Source organism: Parasteatoda tepidariorum, chromosome X2, assembly GCF_043381705.1.
Source record: "Parasteatoda tepidariorum isolate YZ-2023 chromosome X2, CAS_Ptep_4.0, whole genome shotgun sequence".
Taxonomy (NCBI): Eukaryota; Metazoa; Arthropoda; class Arachnida; order Araneae; family Theridiidae; genus Parasteatoda; species Parasteatoda tepidariorum.
In genome coordinates, this window is record NC_092215.1 from 42,334,155 (window position 1) to 42,354,360 (window position 20,206).

Below are 20,206 nucleotides of genomic sequence, written 5' to 3' on the forward strand. Positions count from 1 at the left end.
ATTTTTCATAGTGTATACATTTTAAGGAATTTGATAATTACGCGACATTTGTCATAAATGCAGCAACGCTAAAGTTTTTCAGCCTTAATGAGTTTTGTCAATCAAGTTATGAATCATGCTTATTGAAAAAACATGCATTATTGATTGATTTGTTTATTTTCATTTAGCTAATTAGTAAATAGAATAAAGTAAATACTTATATAAAATTATTTTAAATTTTCTTAATTTTTTAGCTATTTGTATCTCCTCTACACTGTAAATTGAGGTAAAAAGTATTGGCACATAGGGTGCCAGTATCTTTTACCGTAAAATTTATTTTTACCGTAAAATTTTAGGGAACAAAAAATCTGATATAGCGTAATTTTTACAGAATTAGAGTATTAAAATTACTGAAAAAATTACGGGATAAAGTCCTACGCAATATATTTTTATGGTAAAAATTAATTTTACAGCAAAATGAATTTTACACACGCTGCACTCAGGGTGCGAGTGCTTTTTACCGTAATTTGATCAGGAATTTTTTACAGTGTATAAATTTTAAGGATTTTGATAATTTTTCATATAAAACAAATGTTTCAGAGAATTTTAAAAAAATTTTCAACAGATAACGCTACGTTTGTCATAAATGCACAGTACTCTGCTAAAGTTTTTTAGCCTTAATGAGTTTTGCCAGTCAAGCTATTAATCATGCTTATTTATAAAAAATGCATTTTTTAGGAACATTTGATGAACATTCTACTAGAGTATTAATGGATTAAAGCATAACATAATTAGTGTATTTCAAAGCCAAAATCATTGATCATAAAAATACAACCTTTTTGGTTGATGTGCTTGTATACCAGTATTAACAGACAAATTAAAAGAATCGTTCTATTGAAATAAATCATTGGTTACATTTTTAGGATCATATGCTGCAGTTGTACTTGATGGCGGACAAACTTCAACTTTACATTTTACTCGAGAAGCAGACTTTTCTAAGCATACATGTTTTCAAATAGAATACAGAAAAGGACCTCACGTAGCTGGACAAAGATCTAGTAATCAATTAAGTGCAGTTTTTAGAAGTGCAATAGCACAAGGATATTATTATTTGAACATTACATCAGATGCTAAGGACTGGACATCAATAGAAATGCCAATATCGTGGTGGGGTGGACCAAGTTTAGTAAGTTCATTTGAAAATAATATATTTCTTCATATTATTGCAAAAGTTATTATTTTCCCGTTATTTTGCATTAAAATTTTATACTTAAACTAAATTTTATTGAAATGCTTATGATTGAAAATCCATGATTCCTTTCACATATTCTATTATAGACAGAATTCATGAACCAATATTTATAGATATTTGCTATTGAAAAATTTACAAGGGCAAAATTTGTGAAGAGAAAAATTGCTTGCTACAAATGCGATATGCAAGGTGCCTCATAATCAGCTCCTTGAATATATATTTATAGAATCCTTGTTTAAATAAAAATGCCTAAATATTAGGGATCGCAAGAAATACTTAAACGGAGAAGAAATAATATTGAAATCTGACGAATACAAATGAGGAAAGTGAGATGAAAACAAGTTTGGTTGCCTGATGCAACTTGGAGATGTTAGCATTTCAACTCCTCTCTGCTTCGTCTGGTGATCAAAGAGGTTTCGATATCTTTAGCTCTTCTTACTTCATTAGTGGTTCGACATATTTCAATAGAGTACTTGTTTATCGTCGTTTAAATAGTGTGGCTTTAATGAGTATGAGTATCGTCCCAATGTGTAATTAATTTCTGCAGAGGATTCTTAATTCTTATTTCGCTTAATTTCTGCAGAGGATTCTTATTTCGCTTAATTTCTGCAGAGGATTCTTAGTTCTTCTTTCGCTTAATTTTTGCAGAGGATTCTTAATTCTTATTTCGCTTAATTTCTGCCGAGGATTCTTAATTCTTATTTCGCTTAATTTCTGCAGAGGATTCTTAATTCTTATTTCGCTTAATTTTTGCAGAAGATTCTAAAAATGTACCTCAAAGATGGTGAATGCGGAACACCTTGATTAGTGATAGTTCAGGGAATAGAACGTTCGCCTTCCAATGAAAAGAACTGGATTCGTATCCCTGTGATAGCTAGTCGATACGAATTCCACCCCCGGCTTGCACCGACCACAGTGCTGACGTAAAAAATTCTCAGTGGTAGATGGATCATGGGTTAGAGTCCATCCCTTTGACATCAGGCTAACCGTGGGAGGTTCTCGTGGTCTTCCTTACCATGTAACTCAAACGCGGGTTAGCTTCACCAAAAAGTTCTCCACTACGTCAAATTTTTCCCAATACTTGATCCAGTAGTTTCCTTGTCTTCTGGATTGAGTTCAAAATTACAAGGTTACGGAGTTGAACATGAGTAGTCATAAACCCAAACAATTGAGTCGGCTGTTCAACGACGGTTATAAAATACGGAACACCTTGTAAGTGGGCTGCTTAGAGAAAGTTATTAAAAAAATGAAATCCTTAACTAAAATAGCAAAAATGTTTTAAAGACAAAAGTGCTTTTTTTATTTTTTAGTTTTGAAAACAGCTTTGACTGTATGATGTTATTAAATATTCTGCTTTCAAAAACGCTATCCGTCTCCAAAAAAAAAAATATTTTTTATATGCTTAAATAAATGAAATTGCTGAAAAAGAGCAAGTCGCATGTCATACAGTTAAAAAGTCCAAATTAATTTTTTTTAATATGCTTTTATGCAAGAGAATTTATGAAAAAAATGAATTTACTTTTTAGATGTCCGTATCATTTGCTGTCCCGTATGGATATCCGCCACAATTTTTAGATGTCCGGCAAATAACAGTCAGTGATGGACAATGCAGTAAAAAGGCTTATTATGGATAGGAAAGGAAAAGTAAGCTATTTTAATATTATTAAGAAAAATCATTTTCATTTATAAACGATTTTCTGCGATTATTTGTAATATATTTTATGCGATCTTTTGTAATTATTTCCGTATCGTCTTTGCGTAAATTGTTATAAAGATAATACACAAAAAATAAAGTAATAATCAACACTCTATGACAACTGTCGTCATTATAACTAACTGTTTTAATGACTGTTATTCGTGACTTTTGGATAATATGAAGAAAGCCTTTTTGTAAAGTCTTTCCAACGTTCATGAAATATACCAAGTTTAATAATTTTCATACAGGTAAGAAAAATCTTGGCAATTTCTTTTGATAAAAAAGTTGTGTTTAACAATAAATAAGCTGTTTGCTAGTTTTAAAGTCAAAACAGTTTTTTTCTGCAAGACAATATAGCTTAAAATTTTGCATCGAGGCGCTCAAACTGCTAGTTTTTCTTGACAAAAGAGCTTTAAAAAAAATCAAAACTAATTGATTCAAAATTCATTGAAATAGTTTACCCTTTATTTACCTTTTAAATTGAGATGATTTACTAGAGAAAATATAAAAAAGGAATATAAAGTGGGCTAATTTATAAAAAATGTACAAGAAGCCAGCTACTAGAATCTGACTCTGAAAAAGAAAATTATATTGAATGGTATAGAATCATCTGTATAATCAACTGCCATTTATTCTTAAAAATGGAATGTTTTCAGCTTTTTTAAGTAAATGATTACACGAGTATTAAAGATTTGTTGAAAAATATAACGTATTGTTTTACATACGTTATTTATACATTACAACCTCGTTTGAAGGTGAGAACCTGAAAAATGATGTTACAAACTTGTGTAGTTTAACTCTTACTATTTAACTGAGAACGAGAGCTATTGAAATCTGTTGAGTTGGAAAAAACAGCAAAAATCTAATTTTATAGCCTATCTTCTCCTCGTTTCATCTAGCAATCTAAAAATGATATACCACTACTTTGCATAAATTTTTTTTGACAATAACAATATATTTAGGTTGGTCATTACAGATCACCCTTTGACTAGGCATGAAAAGAGTTTAAAAAAACCCATGTATCGGATTCAAACCATTAAATTTGTGGTTTTCCATTGCTCCTACATTTAGAGAAAAAGTATGGTCAAAACTGCCAGAATAAAGTTACCATTTTTCTGGCACTATGGGAACACTAAAAAGCTCATTAGTTTTTACCGAAGCGATTCTAATTAAATTAACAATTAAATATGGTTTTATAGTATGTAGGGCACTTTGGTAATTTTATCATGATACCTCAGTGCATGGCATAAAAACTATTTATTCAGTTATGCACTTTTTACTAAATTTATGATGATAAGAACTATAATTTTGAAAACTAGAATTCCCGACCCTATAAACGAAAAAATCTCCAAATAAGCGGTTTAAGTATTGTATATTTTGGTTTAATTAATGAGAGATAGCATTACCATACAGTGAGATAATTTTTTCCTTCGTGTAAAATTAGTATGGGTTGTCCTACTGATTAGACCTAGAAATAAAAGCTCACATTTATACCCCACACAAAAATTCAAAACTTTTTTATGGGGAACTAGGCAGTTTATGATAACAACTCGTCTTGGTTATCGCATTGTTCAATATTTCTGTAAAAATCATTATTGTTGATGAATAACATGCGATAAGTAGCAAATATTTAATACCAAGAATAGATACGTGAATTAACCTTCGATCTATTAAATATTCAAATATGTGATTATTCACTTTAAAAATAACGGAATTTAATATCACATCAGTAAACATTAGAGCATATTTTGGAGCTTTGTTAGGCCATTTAAGCTTCTTTGCTCATATGAATGAATCATATGATATTTTTAAAACTGTTGTGGCTTCGTAACAGCGACCTTTCACCCAAGCGTTTTCTGTGAGTATTGTAACTAGAAGAAAAGCTACAATTTCAAACAATTTAATCCCAAAATTATGCAAAAATTAAGAATTGTTTTTGTGGTCGCTTCTTTGCAGATAACATTTACATCAGCACTTTTTATGCTAAAAATGGTGTGAAGAAAGTCACAATTCATTCTATTATGTGAGAAGTGCAAAAATTGTTAATTAGAAATAACTCAACCTACTAAGGTTTCAGCAAAGTATTTTTCAAAATACCGATACAAAAGTTTAATGTTGGACCAAAAATGTAAAATGACAGTAAGGAAACATTTCTATTTGAAATTCTATTGCTTCTTTAGATTTCAATTTTAATTTTTTCTCATTCGAATTATAATTTTTATTCCATTTTCAAATTTAAATTTCTTTCACGTCACGTTTCAGGGTTTTTTTCATACCACGTGTGCAACAACAGTCATTTCAATATTGAAAAATTGCTTAATTATTTATTCGTGAATATTAATTATTCGGTACAAAAGTTAATGCAACTTAACGGTAATTGTTCGTTTAACGAATTTTCGTTATTGGAAGGAAATCACAAAAATTAATTTTAGGTACTGGTCTCCAAATACGAAAATCTAATATCATCCAAAATGATGAAATATCATAATCGAAAGCTTTTTAGAAAAATTTTAACAAAATATTACCAAGGATATTTTCAATAATTGTGATTTTTGGAGTATCAAAATACGTCATTTCTAAATATATTATTTTTTTTAAACTTCAAAATAAATCTACTAGACCGAAAAAAAACCTCATTTAAGAAAAAAATTTATTTTGTCATTTTCCAGTCTTCCCGAAATCATTCACAGTCGAACCTCGTTAACGCGAAATCGGGGGGGGGGGACTATCATAATTATTTTATGTTAACCGAGTTTCGTCTTATCCGATGCATCATGAAAACAATTTATTACGTACTATTAATACATGTTATGCACTACATTGATGTATGCAAACAATAATATTATGAACCAATCAAATTAAACTAAGCTTAACTTTATTTATTTGCCCATCTGCTACTTTTCCAACAGAGGAGGAAAATAGAAATGGCATTGCTCAAAATGAATGATTGGGATTTTATTCACATGCTTATTTATCTGTGTTGTGTTCAGTTTCCTTTCATCTTCAATAATATTCAGCTTGAAAATTTCATGTTAAACACGTAAAATACAGCAATAATTGATTGCTGACTCACGGGACCAAACATGTGTTTCATGTGAAGCGGTTTCGCGTTAGTGAGGTATAACTTAGTATTCTGTCTGAGCTCCTTTAAAAAACTTGTTTATAACCCAAAAGCCTAAAATTAGGAGAATATGGAAGCCAGAAATTTTCATTATCTTGGCTATCATTTCTCAGGCACAGGTCTGTTCTATAAAAGATATTAATAAAGGCTATTAAATGAACATTTTTTTTAAAAAAATACTATTCTCAAAATTTTTAGAGAATTACCTAACTATTGCTCTTCTGATAGGATTTTTACGTATTAAATTTAAAAATAAATGGTTTTATCTGTAATATCTTCTAAGCTAACTAGAAATTAAAATACAAACAAAAGGCATACTTTCTCTGAATAACTATAAATATTAGGAGTGAAGCTAAAGAGTCTCCTAAAACCTTCTTTTAGTATCACTGTTTCATTTGCCAATAATTGCAGACCATTTTTGGCTTAAGGGGCTACCCATAAATGAACGTTTTTTTTTCAATATTTTTGACCCTATACCATTCCTTATCACACTTCATGCCGTATTACATAAACATATTTTTCAATATTTTTGACCCCATCCCATTTTCCTTATCACACTTCATGCCGTATTACATAAACATATTTTTCAATATTTTTGACCCCATCCCATTCCTTATCACACTTCATGCCGTATTACATAAACATATTTTTCAATATTTCTGACCCTATCCCATTCCTTGGCATTTGAATGTCAGAAAGTAATGTGCATAATGTTTGTAAACTATGTTACAAACCTATAAGGTATTAATTAGGCTTGCAAAAAAAAATTTTTTTTTTTTAAATATTATTTTGAGGATTTTAAATTTAAAAAAAGAACTGTTTGTAACAAGTTTTCTGTGAATTATCCATGTAATAAACATGAAATGGTTAGATCTTACGACTTTACAGTGACACTTAAAGAAAATATTAATTCCCCTCTCCCAATCATTTTCGTTGGACATCGAATAAATTTTAATTTAATGATCAGATCTTCAGGTTCAATCTTAATGGTTCGAGGGTTGAATAAACTAATTAATTAGTGCAGATGATATTTTAAGTTACGAAATTAGACACAATAATGTACTTTTTCTGAACAAACACTCTTTTTTGACGGATTCGGATTTCTGACCCCAAAAATAAGGGAGTAGCCGCATTCAGGGAAATATGGTTCTCATAGTTTGATCAGCAATCCGATGTTATGGACACCTTAATGTTAATTTTACTTTTTGCGTATTTCACCATATCTCGAGAAATTTTTAAGCGAATTTTAAAAATTGCACACAAATATAAAAATTATTTGTCCGAAGATAAACCCATTCAAAAAATAGATTTTAATAAATTTTTATTATTTTATTTAATAATCGAAAAAATTTTGACTTATAAGGTAAAAATTTTTTACACTATTTTAAAGTACGTAATTTTGTATGGTAAAATACCAATATTTGAGAGAAATCAGTCGAATAGTTTTTGAGGAATCGAATTTTAAAAAAAGCCGCATATTAAAATTCAATTTCGCAGGAACTATTCGACCGATTTCGCTCAAATCTCGTATTTTGCATTGTAAAATAACAAACTTTAAAATGCTGTAAAATATTGCTTACGTTACAAATCGAAATTAGAATTATTCGTTATTAAATAAAATGATAAAAGATAATAAATATATACTAAAATGTAATTTTTGCATGGAATTATCTTCGGACAAACGAATTTTATAATTGAGTGCAAAAGTTTTTAAATTTGCTTAAAAATTTTTCGAGATATGGTGAAACATTATGGGATCCAAACCTTGGATAACTCTCCCGACCAAACTATGGGACCATATTTTCCAGATTACGACCACCCCTCTGGAGTTTGGACCCCTTAACGTTAATTTTACTTTTTGCGTATTTCGCAATATCTCGAGAACTTAAGCGAATTGAAAAATATAATTCCAAACAAAATATAATTCCATACAAAAAAAAAACTTTTAGTGAATATTTATTTTTCATTATTTTATTTAAGAATGGCCGAAAAAATTTTAAATTATAAGGTATAAAATTTTTTGCATCACTTTAAAGAATTAAATTTTATATAGCAAAACACAAAATTTGAGCGAAATTGATTGAATAGTTAGTTCCAGAGAAATTGAATTTCATAAAAGTCAGGTACTTAAAATTTAATTTCTCAGGGACTATTCGACCGATTTGGCTCATCGATTAGATAAAATTACATTCTTTAAAATGACGCAAAAAGTTGTATAACTTACAATTAAAAAAAAAATTTGACAATTTTTGAATAAAATAATAAAAATTAATAAATATTTACTAAAATTGTTTTTAATGAAACTATCTTTGAATAAACGAATTTAATAATTGTGTGTAAAATTTTTTCATTTTGCTTTAAAAGTTGTCTAGGTATAGCGAAATACACAAAAAGTAAAATAAACACTAAGGGGTCCAAACTTAGGAGCACTTTTTTGACCAAATTATTGCGACCATATATCCCAGATTGCGTGTATCCCCTATATATTTGGGGGTCAGAAATATGATTCCGTCAAAATAAAAGGGTATTCAGAGAAACGATGCTTTTGTATCTGATTTCGTGACTTAAAATATCGTCTGCACTAAATAATTAACATATTTCAAGTCACCCTATCGAACCATTAAGACTGAGTTGTTGAACGTGAAAATCCGACCATTAGATCAAAAGTTAGCTATTCAGAGGTTTTTTTTTCCTTTCTTTTCTTTTTGATGGATTGTGCACTGGTCATCATAAATTAAGAAAAATTTACAAAAGTAACGATAACTTTCTCAGAAATAAGCCAATCCTAATGAAATTCCTATTATGCGTCAAATAAGTGTTGCTAAGTAAAACGTAAGTTAGTGGAGCTGCAGTGGAATGGCTTTATCTGAAGAGATCATAAATTTGCATGTTTGATCTCAAGCCTGAGAATTTCGCTGTGTTTCTGAAGTTAGAAATTTGAGATAGCCAATTTGTAATAATGACCTACTGGCATCATTTGTACGAAGAACTGCGATGAAGATGCGTTGGAAGACTAGAGCAGGACAAAGACAGCTAGAAGTGATCAGATGGCAAAATATGAGTCCTTCAGTGGTTCATATACTTTGTCAAGAATTTCTAACCATACGTTTGATGTCCAGAAGGTTCAGCAAAGGTCGTCCAAATGCTACGACGAGTGCCGATGACCGATATTTATCGTTATGCGTTCGAAGGAAACGAGTCACATCTCCGCGTCTGCTCAGATTCTCTCTAAGTGCAGCTGCTGAAAGATTGCTGTCAACGTCTACTGTTCATAAAAGGTTAAAGAATGAGGTTTGTTTGCTGGCCGATGAGCCATTCGAGTACCACTCCATGCCACAGATTGGAACGTTTGAGGTGGGCTGACCAATGGAAGGCTGTTCTCTTCCCAAATGAGTTCAGGTTAAGCCTACAAAGCGATAGTAGCCGTTGTTTGACTTTAAGAGAGCCTGGAAACCAATTTCATTCATTAAGCATCCGTGAAAGAGATGCATGTCAAGTCGTCAGTGTCTGTGTGTGGGGTGATATCTGTTTGGGTAGATGCACAGATCTGCACGTCTTTCCCAGTAGAATCGTGAATACTTACGTGTATAGAGATTACATTCTTGATGTTTATATGCTGGAGCAATAGGGGATCATTTCATGCTACAGGACGATAACGGAACGCCAGAGAGGGTTCAGATCGCGGATAATTATTTTCTGCTGCGAGGAATTCAATGTTTGAAGTAGATAGCTGGTTCACCGAACTTGAATCTTATCGAGCATGTTTAAGAAGCTATAGGAAGGCATATAACTGCTCTCAATTCTTCTCCTCACACCCTTGCACCGCGTGCAACTGCTTTGCAAGAACAATGACTCGGACTTCCAACGGAACTAGTAGAGCTCACAATAGAAGAAATCACATATTGCTGTATGTGCTGCATTGCTGCTAGAAATAATCATAATCCATAGTGAAGGTACTTTTTCTATTGCAAACTGATGCATCTAATTTATTCATTTCATACATATGCTAATTTCTGAAACACCGTAATTGTCTGTTGAATGCTTTTTATGTTATTTTATACATCATTATGTACACTATAATGTTTTCCAGTTTCATTAAATTGTATGCGTAACTTTTAGAGTTATGGTCATTTTTGATTTTTCCTTAACTTCTGATAACCAGTTTACAACGCCTCCTTTCTATTGTTTGCATGAAAACTAGAAACTTTTTAAAAGCAAACACAATTTAAAGCTCTAAAGAATTGTGTCATGCGTGTATTTCTACGAATCATAGCTATTTTCATTTCTATTGTTTGCACGAAAACTATAAACGTCTTTAAGGCAAACACAGTTCAAAGCTCTAAAGAATTGTGTTATACGTGCATTTATATGAATCATAGTTACTTTCATTTCTATTGCTTGCATGAAAACTATAAACGTCTTAAAAGAAAACACAGTTCAAAGCTCTAAAGAATTGTGTCATACGTGCATTTGTACGAATCATAGCTACTTTCATTTCAATTATTTGCATGAAAACTATACACATCTTAAAAGCAAACACAGTTCAAAGCTCTAAAGAATTGTGTCATGAGTGCATTTATATGAATCATAGCTACGTTCATTTCTATTGTTTGCATGAAAACTATAAACGTCTTAAAACATAATTTAAAGCGGCAAAGAGTTGTGTCATGTGTGTATTTGTACGAAACATAGCAAACATAGAATCAAAATTTTTCTTTGAGCAGTCGTTTCATTTTTGCTGGCCTACAATCGTTTTTGCAGCTAATTATTATATTTTTCTTGTTGTGCAAATTAAGAATAAAGGTCATATAAAATAAAACATAATTAAATTTAATTACTCAACCAAAAGAAATAATTCTAAAGCTTTGTTATTAGGTAAAAAAACTACTATTTTTACCTGTATTTCGGAAAATTATGTTTTGTACACCATTTATTCACAAGCAAAAATCATGAGTATTATACCCCTTTGCAAGTTAAGAAAAGACCATTGCAGTATAGGATTTAAGTAATAATCCGCGATGGCATATAGTTCCGTTTTATTTCGTCATCAAATTTTACAGATATTCTTTCAAAAAAATATAAACGTTTTAAAAAATTAAACACATCAGGCAGAAATTTAATTTGCGCGATGTTTTATGATAAATATCATAGAATTATTAAAAAAAAAAGTTATAGGTTCGTTCTCTAACTGGAATTCTAGACATGGCGACATATTTCGATAAGCAAGAACACTCGTTCTTGAAAAGGAAACAACTTTATGACGTTTCAAGAGCATTAGATGTGATTGAACCACTAAAAATGCGCGTCTTATGCTGACATGCTCTTAACAAATCAAATGCGAGATAAAGAATTTTTACTTTTGTTTCGCTGTAGAAGAAAATCGTCTGCAAGAAACAATATTTTTAATCTTTTTTCAATTTCTTTAAATGCGAATACACACAGAAAGACATATATTTGCTACGATTTTTTGATAACATTTTTATTAACTCTTATTACTTGTTAATTGATTATTGTTGTTAAAAAAACAAGAAGGCTGTGCAACGCCGTTTGAAGTGCTGGCGATGTTGATATACGTTCGCTCTGGGAGCTTGGCATTTATTTAGTGTACACTTAGTTGTAAACAGGTTTTTTCTCAACTTGCAACAGACATAACAACTTTTGATCTAATATCTTTGATCTAATTACTTTTAATCAACATATTCCGACATTGAAAAATGTTAAAATCTCTTACAGTTAAAAAAAATAATAAAAACTTTTATTTGAATAGTCATGAAAATATTTGTATGAATGAAAGCACTCAAAGAATGATAACATCGCGAGCAGTTTCTTTTCGATGATAGTTTCAGTGACAATTGATCGCTCACAATTTATTTAAGGTTCGTCGTGAGCACAATTCATTGTGGAAACAATTCGTCATGGGTACAATTCGTCGCAAGCATAATTCATCGCAAGCACGTTTCTTGCGGTTTCATTAAAATACATCTATTTACGTTGTCTATCTAATTTGTGGTCGTTCAAAAAATACTTAAGAGGGAAGGTTTTTGTTACATAAAAGGGAAAATGTGTATAAGCAATGCCTGCGTCATTAAAATTGATTATTATGGCTAGTTCTTAGCGTTCAGCATAATAATTTCGTTGGTTTCTAGCTGTTTCATTGAACTCTATCTATTTACGTTGTCTATCTAATTTGTGGTCGTTCAAAAAATACTTAAGACGGAAGGCTTTTGTTACATAAAATGGAAAATGTGTATAAGCAATGCTTGCGTAATTAAAATTGATTGTTATAGCTATTTCTTAACGTTCAACATAATAATTTCGTAAAAAAGTAAGTTTCGTGCTTATAAAATATTTTTTTAATTAGCATTTATCTTGAATAATTAAAATAATTGTTTTAGTCGGAACACAATTGTCGCAAGAAATAAAATATTCTACCCCTTGTTTTCGAAAATATTCTAGTGAACAAATCCGGGCTGGCTCAGGGGATAGAGCACTCGTTTCCCTATGATGTTATCCTGGTTCGAATTCGAATTCCACAATTCGAATACGAATTCCACACCAACAACAGTGCTGAAATGAAATATAGTCAGATGCGGTTTAGTTCCATCAAAAATTCCTCAGCGAAAGTAAATTTCTCTGAATACTTGATCCAGGAGTTCCCTTGTCTTCTGGATCGGTTTCAAAATAACAAGGCTACGGAGATTTTTCTCTAATATTTATTTTTTAACATCTTATTTTTCCGTCATTTAATTTTAGTTTTTGCATCGGTATTTTTTTAATTCAAAAAGTGAAAAAATTACTATATTTAGTTTGCAACCACATACGAAAATAAAATACTTTTACAACAGACACTATAAGCTTTTGATCTCGCAAATTGGGATATTTTCAGATATAATACCATTAGAAGTTAGAAACAAAAAAATTTTCAGAACAAAATGAAAAACGGAATATTCTAAATATTTTTTAAAAGATCGGATTTTTTGACACTACGGCTCTATCTCAATGATTCAAGAGGCAAACTTAAAATTGAACTAATTAAACGCTGCAAGCGATCGATAAATTATGAAATCGTATGAAAACATGCAGTAAAAGCTCGATATAACGAATACGGTACAGTACGATGAATCAGCTATTTCAGAAAATTTCCTAGTCAGCGTCAAAATCCTAACATTATAGATACAGAAACTATATGTTTATGACGAGTTAAAAATTAATAGTTTTCCGCAGTTACGACAGAATTGTTGTTAGGAAAAGACAGTTTTTTATTGTTCAGGTGAGCAATATTACAGTAAAAAGATTTAAATGGAAGACATTTTTATTTATTTTTGGTATCACAACAGGAAAACGAACATCGTTTCTTTCTTACAATTTTAAACCCATTATTTAAATAAAGCAATGCGTTGCATTACTTTACCACCATCAGAAAGTTTCTTTTTCTCAACAAAAGAAAACTAATTTTTCTTTTCAATTCATGCCGTACACTTCAAAAGATTGTTGAGCATATGCTCCCTTATTTTTCTTTCTGGCCTTCCGCTTGGGGGGAGGGAATCTTTGGATCTTGGTGAAGTTGCTGCTCCCTTGACCATTATTTCGACGTATTGCCATTGGCGATCGAAATGGACTACAGGTGGCTTAGAGCAGAACTCTCTACCTATGGCAACACTTCGCATGTTTTCACCATTAGCACTTGGAGAGTCACAGCAGAAGGAATTACGTTAGTTTCTGTCTTGATTTTCAAATAGATTGAATTCTTTTAAGTTAGGAAACTATATGGAACTGAAAACTTCATTAAACATAGTTCTAAAAGAAAGCCTCATCCTAAAATAAAGCCGTTAAATCTGTCGTGTCACAAAGTCCTCCATGTTCCTATAACAAATCAACACCTCTGGGGGTACTGAATTGGAGATTGATCGTTCTCTGAGTCAGGTCTAAATTACGATCTGTTGATGTATGAATGGGTCCGCCCTATAAACGTGCGTGACGTATGGGTGTGGCAGAAATCAAATTCTTAGCCATAGATGGCGCCACTGGAAAACAAGAGCAATCGCACCTCTCTGCTTTAACAGGCATGAGCAACAACAGCAAAGCTTCATGGAAATTTCAAAAATTATTAACGGAAAAAACGGAAAATATTAAGAAAAGGAAAAATATCGTAGTACATTCCTATACAACTGAAAAGAGGAAGAGGGGAAGGGTGAAAGGCATGGAACCGATCTTCTCCTCAGACGGTGTATTCGAGAGTTGCGATCATTAAGCCTACCATTATGAGTCCTTTTTCTTGCTGAATTGCCACATACGTGCACGTACGCTGAGTTGTCACGCACGTGGATGCTCCCTGACGGGGTTGAGCTTCGATGCTCCCTTATTTTCTAAATTACAACTTACTATTGAAATTAACATTTATTGCTATCAATGACGTCAAAAGTTTATTTTATTTTCTTCTTACACAAATTTGTTATGATTCGGAAACTTTTCCAAACATTTCTGTTCTAGAAATGTCTGTCTTTTATAAAGTATAGAGCTACGTAATTCAGTCTACAACCTGTAGAGAAAAACAGTCAACTCTAGATAAGTCTTTAAATCAAAATATCTGTTCATTATAAAAGAGGTTCGTTATAAGGAGTTACACTTCCTCTAGAGAATCATATCGGATTTTTTACTCAAATTATAAGAAGTAGCCACAAAACTGCGTCCCAAATAGTGTGACTAAGATAGATTTTATTATTATTAATTTTACTTTTACAGTTTACTTGAGGCACTGGCACTTATTTAAATGAAACAAATCTTGAGGACAAATAGGTATCTAAATTTTATTTAGAAAAAGTACAAATTACATTGCTATACTAGTCTGTATTATTATATATAAAGCCCATATAACTTCTGAACTATTAGTCCGATCTTCCTGTAATTGGTTTAATTCAATTCAACATAAAAAATCCTGTTGCTGTTTGGAAGAAATTCAATTCTCCCCCTCAAATCCCTCCCACATCTCTCAAATAAGGAAGAAGAGAGTTCGGCAGTTTTCAAATATCATTCATATAATTTTAAATTTAAAAAAAAAAATTTTGCTGTTAATTATTTTCACAAAAAAAAACTTTTCATGACTATAATTATTAAACTAAGATGTATTTCATTAAAACAGCAATAAATTGGGTTCATGACGAACTGTCGTAATGACAAGTCGTACTTGCGACGAATTGTCGCTACGACGAGTTGTTCCTGCTATGAGTTGAGTCCACGAAGAATTGAGCTCACGATGAATTGTGCACAAGACGGATTGTCCCAGGACAAACTGTGCATGACTACTTGTCACTGAGACGAATTGTGCTCGAGAAATTAACGCAGAATTTTAAACCTGTGAAATGTCGAGTTTTCATTCACCGAAAGTTTATACATGGTTGAGTAATGACTCGTAACTCGGGAGTTTTTCATTCCCTTTCACCGATAATATGGGACTTATTGGTTTGCCATAATATATTTCAATTATTTGGAGAATATTCACTTTCAGAAAAATTGGTTCGTTATTGAAGCATAATATTAATACCTTTAACCTTAATTCGGTGAAAATTTGCTATATCCTTGATGTGGTGTTAAATTGAATGATATTTCAGTAAAACTATAGTATCGTGTAATTAAGTTTAAGAAATACAATAATATGATTAAACTATGCACCATATAAAGGTGGCATTATACAAAATCTGTTAATTATTGTCTTCTAAAACGCTTAAAGTATCGCTAACATAATATAACGCTTACTTTAATCATTAATTTAGCCCCTTCTCTGTCGACGTCGCATGCCTGGCAACGTAGAGAAAAATTGCATAATTGAAATTGAATTCGTCGCTACTTACACGTCTCTTTAAATACCATGATAATTTTTGTATTTTTGAATATTGCTGAGAAAGATGGCGCAAACTAGTCTCACTTTCTTCGCAATTGAATTCCCGCCTTGAATTGAAATCAAAATCACTTGGTACTTTCTGTAGTTTTGCTTTCATTAGTTTTTTGATTAATGCAATTTTTACGCTCTGATGCCGAAAACTGAAAGCTAATTTAACGCTTCGATTGGAAAATTATTTCCAAAATATATTTTACCCAGTTTTAATAATTATTTTATGTAGATATTTATATTATTAACACCATAAATCAATAGAGTTAATAAATAAGTTATCACAGTGTATTTTTTTAAGATAAAACTTGGATGCATTGCAGGGAAAACTGGAGATCAGTAGACGGGACATCAGATGTTTCCCCACCAGTAGGTCAAGCAAAAACTGCTTTCTGACAAAAATATTTTGCATTTTCGAATTTAGGATAGAACATGTATTAATTTTCAGCGATAAAAAACATGCTACTTTTTGGTAGGAAATTCGAAAAATAAGACCAACAGAGAAGGGGTTAAAATTGCCCAACAAAACACTGAATTCCAGTTACTGACCTGTCAGGATTTTCTCGCTTATATATTCATGCTTTGTATTTACTTTTCAGTGAATTGAAGACCGTAAAGATAACTGAAGATATAAATAAAAGATAAAAGAAAAGTGAATGCCCTAATTATAAGAGGAGAACTTCGGAAATCTCCTCCCCCCTATGTCTGTTATTTAATATCTTATCTACTGGTTTCATCCGCTTCTTAATTTTTACTAAGTAACAACCTTGTCAGCTGTTCCAAATTCAGTTATCTCTCCATACATAACACTTAAAACCACTTCAGAGACAGGGCTTCTTTCTCTACAGGTTGATGATAATACTTTTTTTTTCTTACTGCACAGTACTGCCTGTTATCAACTAAGTTTAAAACACGTGGAAGCCACTCATTGTATGAAGCTTTTTACCATGAATGTATATTTTATAACGAGAATTACCATAAACTTGCTTTTTTATTTTTCAAAAAGTACCGTTAGGAAGCTTTAGAAGTTCATTTATTTATTGCATTCCTTTAACTCAAAGCCGTTGATAGAGAAATAAATTTAAACTTGCTGAAGAAATATACTCACGTGGCGTTTCGAGCTGTAACAATCTCTAACCAGTGTCTGCTAGCACAAATTATGCAATAATAAATTAAAAATTGTTGTATAAATATTTCCACACACCACTTCAAGCTGTAACAGTCTCTGTCCAGTGCCTGCTGCACAAATTATGCAAAATTAATTAAAAATTGGGGTATAAGTATTTTCGCACACCACTTCAGGCTGTAACAACTTCTGTCCAGTGCACATATTATATAAAAATAAATTAAAACAAAAGCTTTTTTACGACATTTTAGACCATTTAAAATATTTTAAAAAGTTCCAGAAGTATTTTCAACTCCAAACACTAGAAGAATTCTGTATATTTTTGAAGCATATAGTTAGAACAAGAAATATATTTTTAAATTATCCCTGAAACGCTGCACATGATTTTATAACAACACTATGTAACGCGATGCAAGGAAAGAAAATGAAGAAAAGAAAGAAAAACCTAATATGGGTAAGAGAAAAACACCAATATGGGTAGAGGGATTCTTAGGTATCCAATTTGGGTTTATACTAAATTGACATTCCTGTTTTCGTTATCACTGCTGTACCCTTTTTGGGCATCTCAAAACCCATTCTGAACACCACTGGAAAACCATTTAAGGAGTGTTAACTATCTAATTTAGATATTGTAACACCCAATCTGAATACCGCTTATTACCTCTATTTAAGAATACTCAACACCCATTTTGGATATGCTGACACCTATTTTGCACAATCTTTTCAGGACACATTAATATTCAATTTGGGTGCCTTAAAAAACCTGATTTAGGAGGAATACCACATCCAATTTGCATACATTTAAATATCTTTCTTGACACATTTCGGATTTAAGAATTTATTTTAAACGCTGATTATCTTACAGATTCATTTAGTTATTGCTTTTAAAGCATTACAATAAAAGTTTGAAACTAAAATGTATGTATGTCCAAAAACTATTCATGTTATTAAAAAAATATATAACAGTTAGATCAATTTCTATTCAATAATAAATAATTAAATCATTTTTCAGTGTTTTCCGAATTTTCTCTATCATATCAGACTGCTCAGAATCTTGAAACGTTCCCATATCTTACAAAATTTTCTTGGGAATTTATCTCCAACATTATATAGTCAAATTGATTGTGAAAATTTTATAATGGATAATTTATATCTTCATTTAAAATAAAATTTCAAAAATAGTAAGCTCAAATTGAAATTGCAAACATCTACCTATTAGTAAAAAATTGTTAGTTATTTTTACTAGAATCTGACAGCTCAATTTCTATCCAATAATAAATAATTAAATAATTTTTTAGTGGTTTTCGGAATTTTCTCTGTCATATATAGACTGCTCAGGATCTTGAAATATTCCCATGTCTTACAAAATTGCTTGGGATTTTATCTCCCACATTACATGGCAAAATTAATTGTGAATATTTTATAATCGATAATTTATATCTTCATTTAAAATAGAATTTCAAAAGCAGTAAACACAAAATACAATAAAAAACATCAACCTATGAGTAAAGAATTATTAGTTATTTTTATTAGAATCTGGGAGAGGGGCACACTCAGCTTTTATAGACTAGTTTGTGTAGACATGAGTGGAAAATAAAAAAAATGGCAGAAATTTTTTTCTTGAGCACATTTAAGGATACAGATTTTGTTATAACAAAAATAATATCCAAGAACAAGGACATACATGCGAGAAAAAAGCATACAATGTCTTATTTAATTTTTATTGAAATTATAATTTTAGTTGTTTAAGCAATCCAACAACTAAACCACATTTTTGCAAAGTCCCTCTTAGCAACATACTGCTTATTAATAAGAAAGAAGGAAATTCTATATTAAAAATTCAGTAAGTAGTCATGATCAAATATACAGCTTTCACCACTTCACTCGTTGTAAGCAAGGGGAGGCCGTAGACATAGCAGTAGAAACATACACTATCTTGAATGCCAATCGTTATCTATCATGGTGGCTCAGTCGGGTGCAGCCACTGTCTCTTTAATGAAAATATTTCCTTTTAAAATTAAAATATATATCCTTATATTTTCTTACCACTTTCTATATTTTCTTACCACAGAATTTCTCGTGTTAGAATAACATTGTAGTAAAATATTAAGAATTTCAATGCCACTTGAAATCGAAAAAATTATGAGAAAATATCTTGGATTTGCAATAAAATGGGCACAAAAAATTGTATCAAAAAGTGATTAGAATGATTAGAATTTCCTGTGCCATAATAACAACGTAGTTAAATAATCGTAGTAAGAATTTCTTGTGCCGTAATAACATCGTAGTTAAATAATGGGATCGTAAAAACCACGTGGAAAAGTATAGTAATAATTCCAACACAAAAAAATTAATTAATATATTAATTAAAAAAAATTTTAACAAAAACAACGTAACTCTATGATGAAATCAACACAAATTAAACGCTTCAAAAGGAAATTATTTAAATTAACGATTCAAAATTCTCATGTCATGTCATTTCGGAATTTTTAAAGCCACGTGGGAATGCATAGCAATAACTGCCAAAATATTTATTGTAAAATATCTAAGATTTACTATTAAATCGGCACAAATAAATCGTGATTATTTAACTTTGATAATTTGAAACTCACGTGTTGTAAAAATATCGTAGTAAAAATACAGGATTTTCAAAATTACATTAAAAAGCTTAGCAATAAGGATCGAAAAATAATTTAGATTTACGATAAAATCGGGGCAAAGCGTTAAAAAATTATTATTCAAATGGTCAACTTCGAAATTCATAATAATATCGTACTAAAAATATCAGTATTTTCAAACCTATGTAAAAATACATTATAATAGCTTTCAAAAGTAACTTGGAACTTACAATTAAATCGACACAAATTAAGCATGTCAAAAAAGTATTAATTGAAAGGGCGATTAATAACTCACAAGCCGTAATAGTTGTAATAATAAATATATCGGAATTTTAAAACTGTATGGAAATTACTAGTTATAACTGCCAAAAAAAAAAAAAAAACGATTGAAACGTCACTTGGTTTTAAGATGAAATCGTTCAAAATAAGGCGAATCAAGAAGCAATCACTCTAACTCGAAATTCGCATCTTCTGCTAATATGGTATTAAAAATATTGTTGTTCCCAAAAACTATTCATGTTATTAAAA

The 20,206-nt window shown here is 30.8% G+C and overlaps 1 protein-coding gene and 1 long non-coding RNA gene across 3 annotated transcripts in view; one reads left to right on the top strand and one right to left on the bottom strand.

Moving 5' to 3' along the window:
- The window catches only part of LOC107447769 (uncharacterized), a 95,173-nt gene extending 83,915 nt beyond the window's left edge, over window positions 1-11,258 (bottom strand). Inside the window, exon 1 of the long non-coding RNA XR_001584569.4 lies at window positions 10,946-11,258. This is a non-coding gene — a long non-coding RNA (uncharacterized lncRNA). The remainder of the gene's footprint in view (window positions 1-10,945) is intronic.
- LOC107447768 (CRISP/Allergen/PR-1) overlaps window positions 1-20,206 on the top strand; it is a 157,340-nt gene that overhangs the window by 124,480 nt on the left and 12,654 nt on the right. For both annotated transcript variants that reach the window (XM_016062772.4, XM_016062770.3), the window contains exons 8-9: window positions 903-1,165; window positions 2,758-2,875. In XM_016062772.4, the coding sequence (XP_015918258.1) occupies window positions 903-1,165; window positions 2,758-2,865 (371 nt within the window). In that variant the 3' untranslated portion in view covers window positions 2,866-2,875. The remainder of the gene's footprint in view (window positions 1-902; window positions 1,166-2,757; window positions 2,876-20,206) is intronic.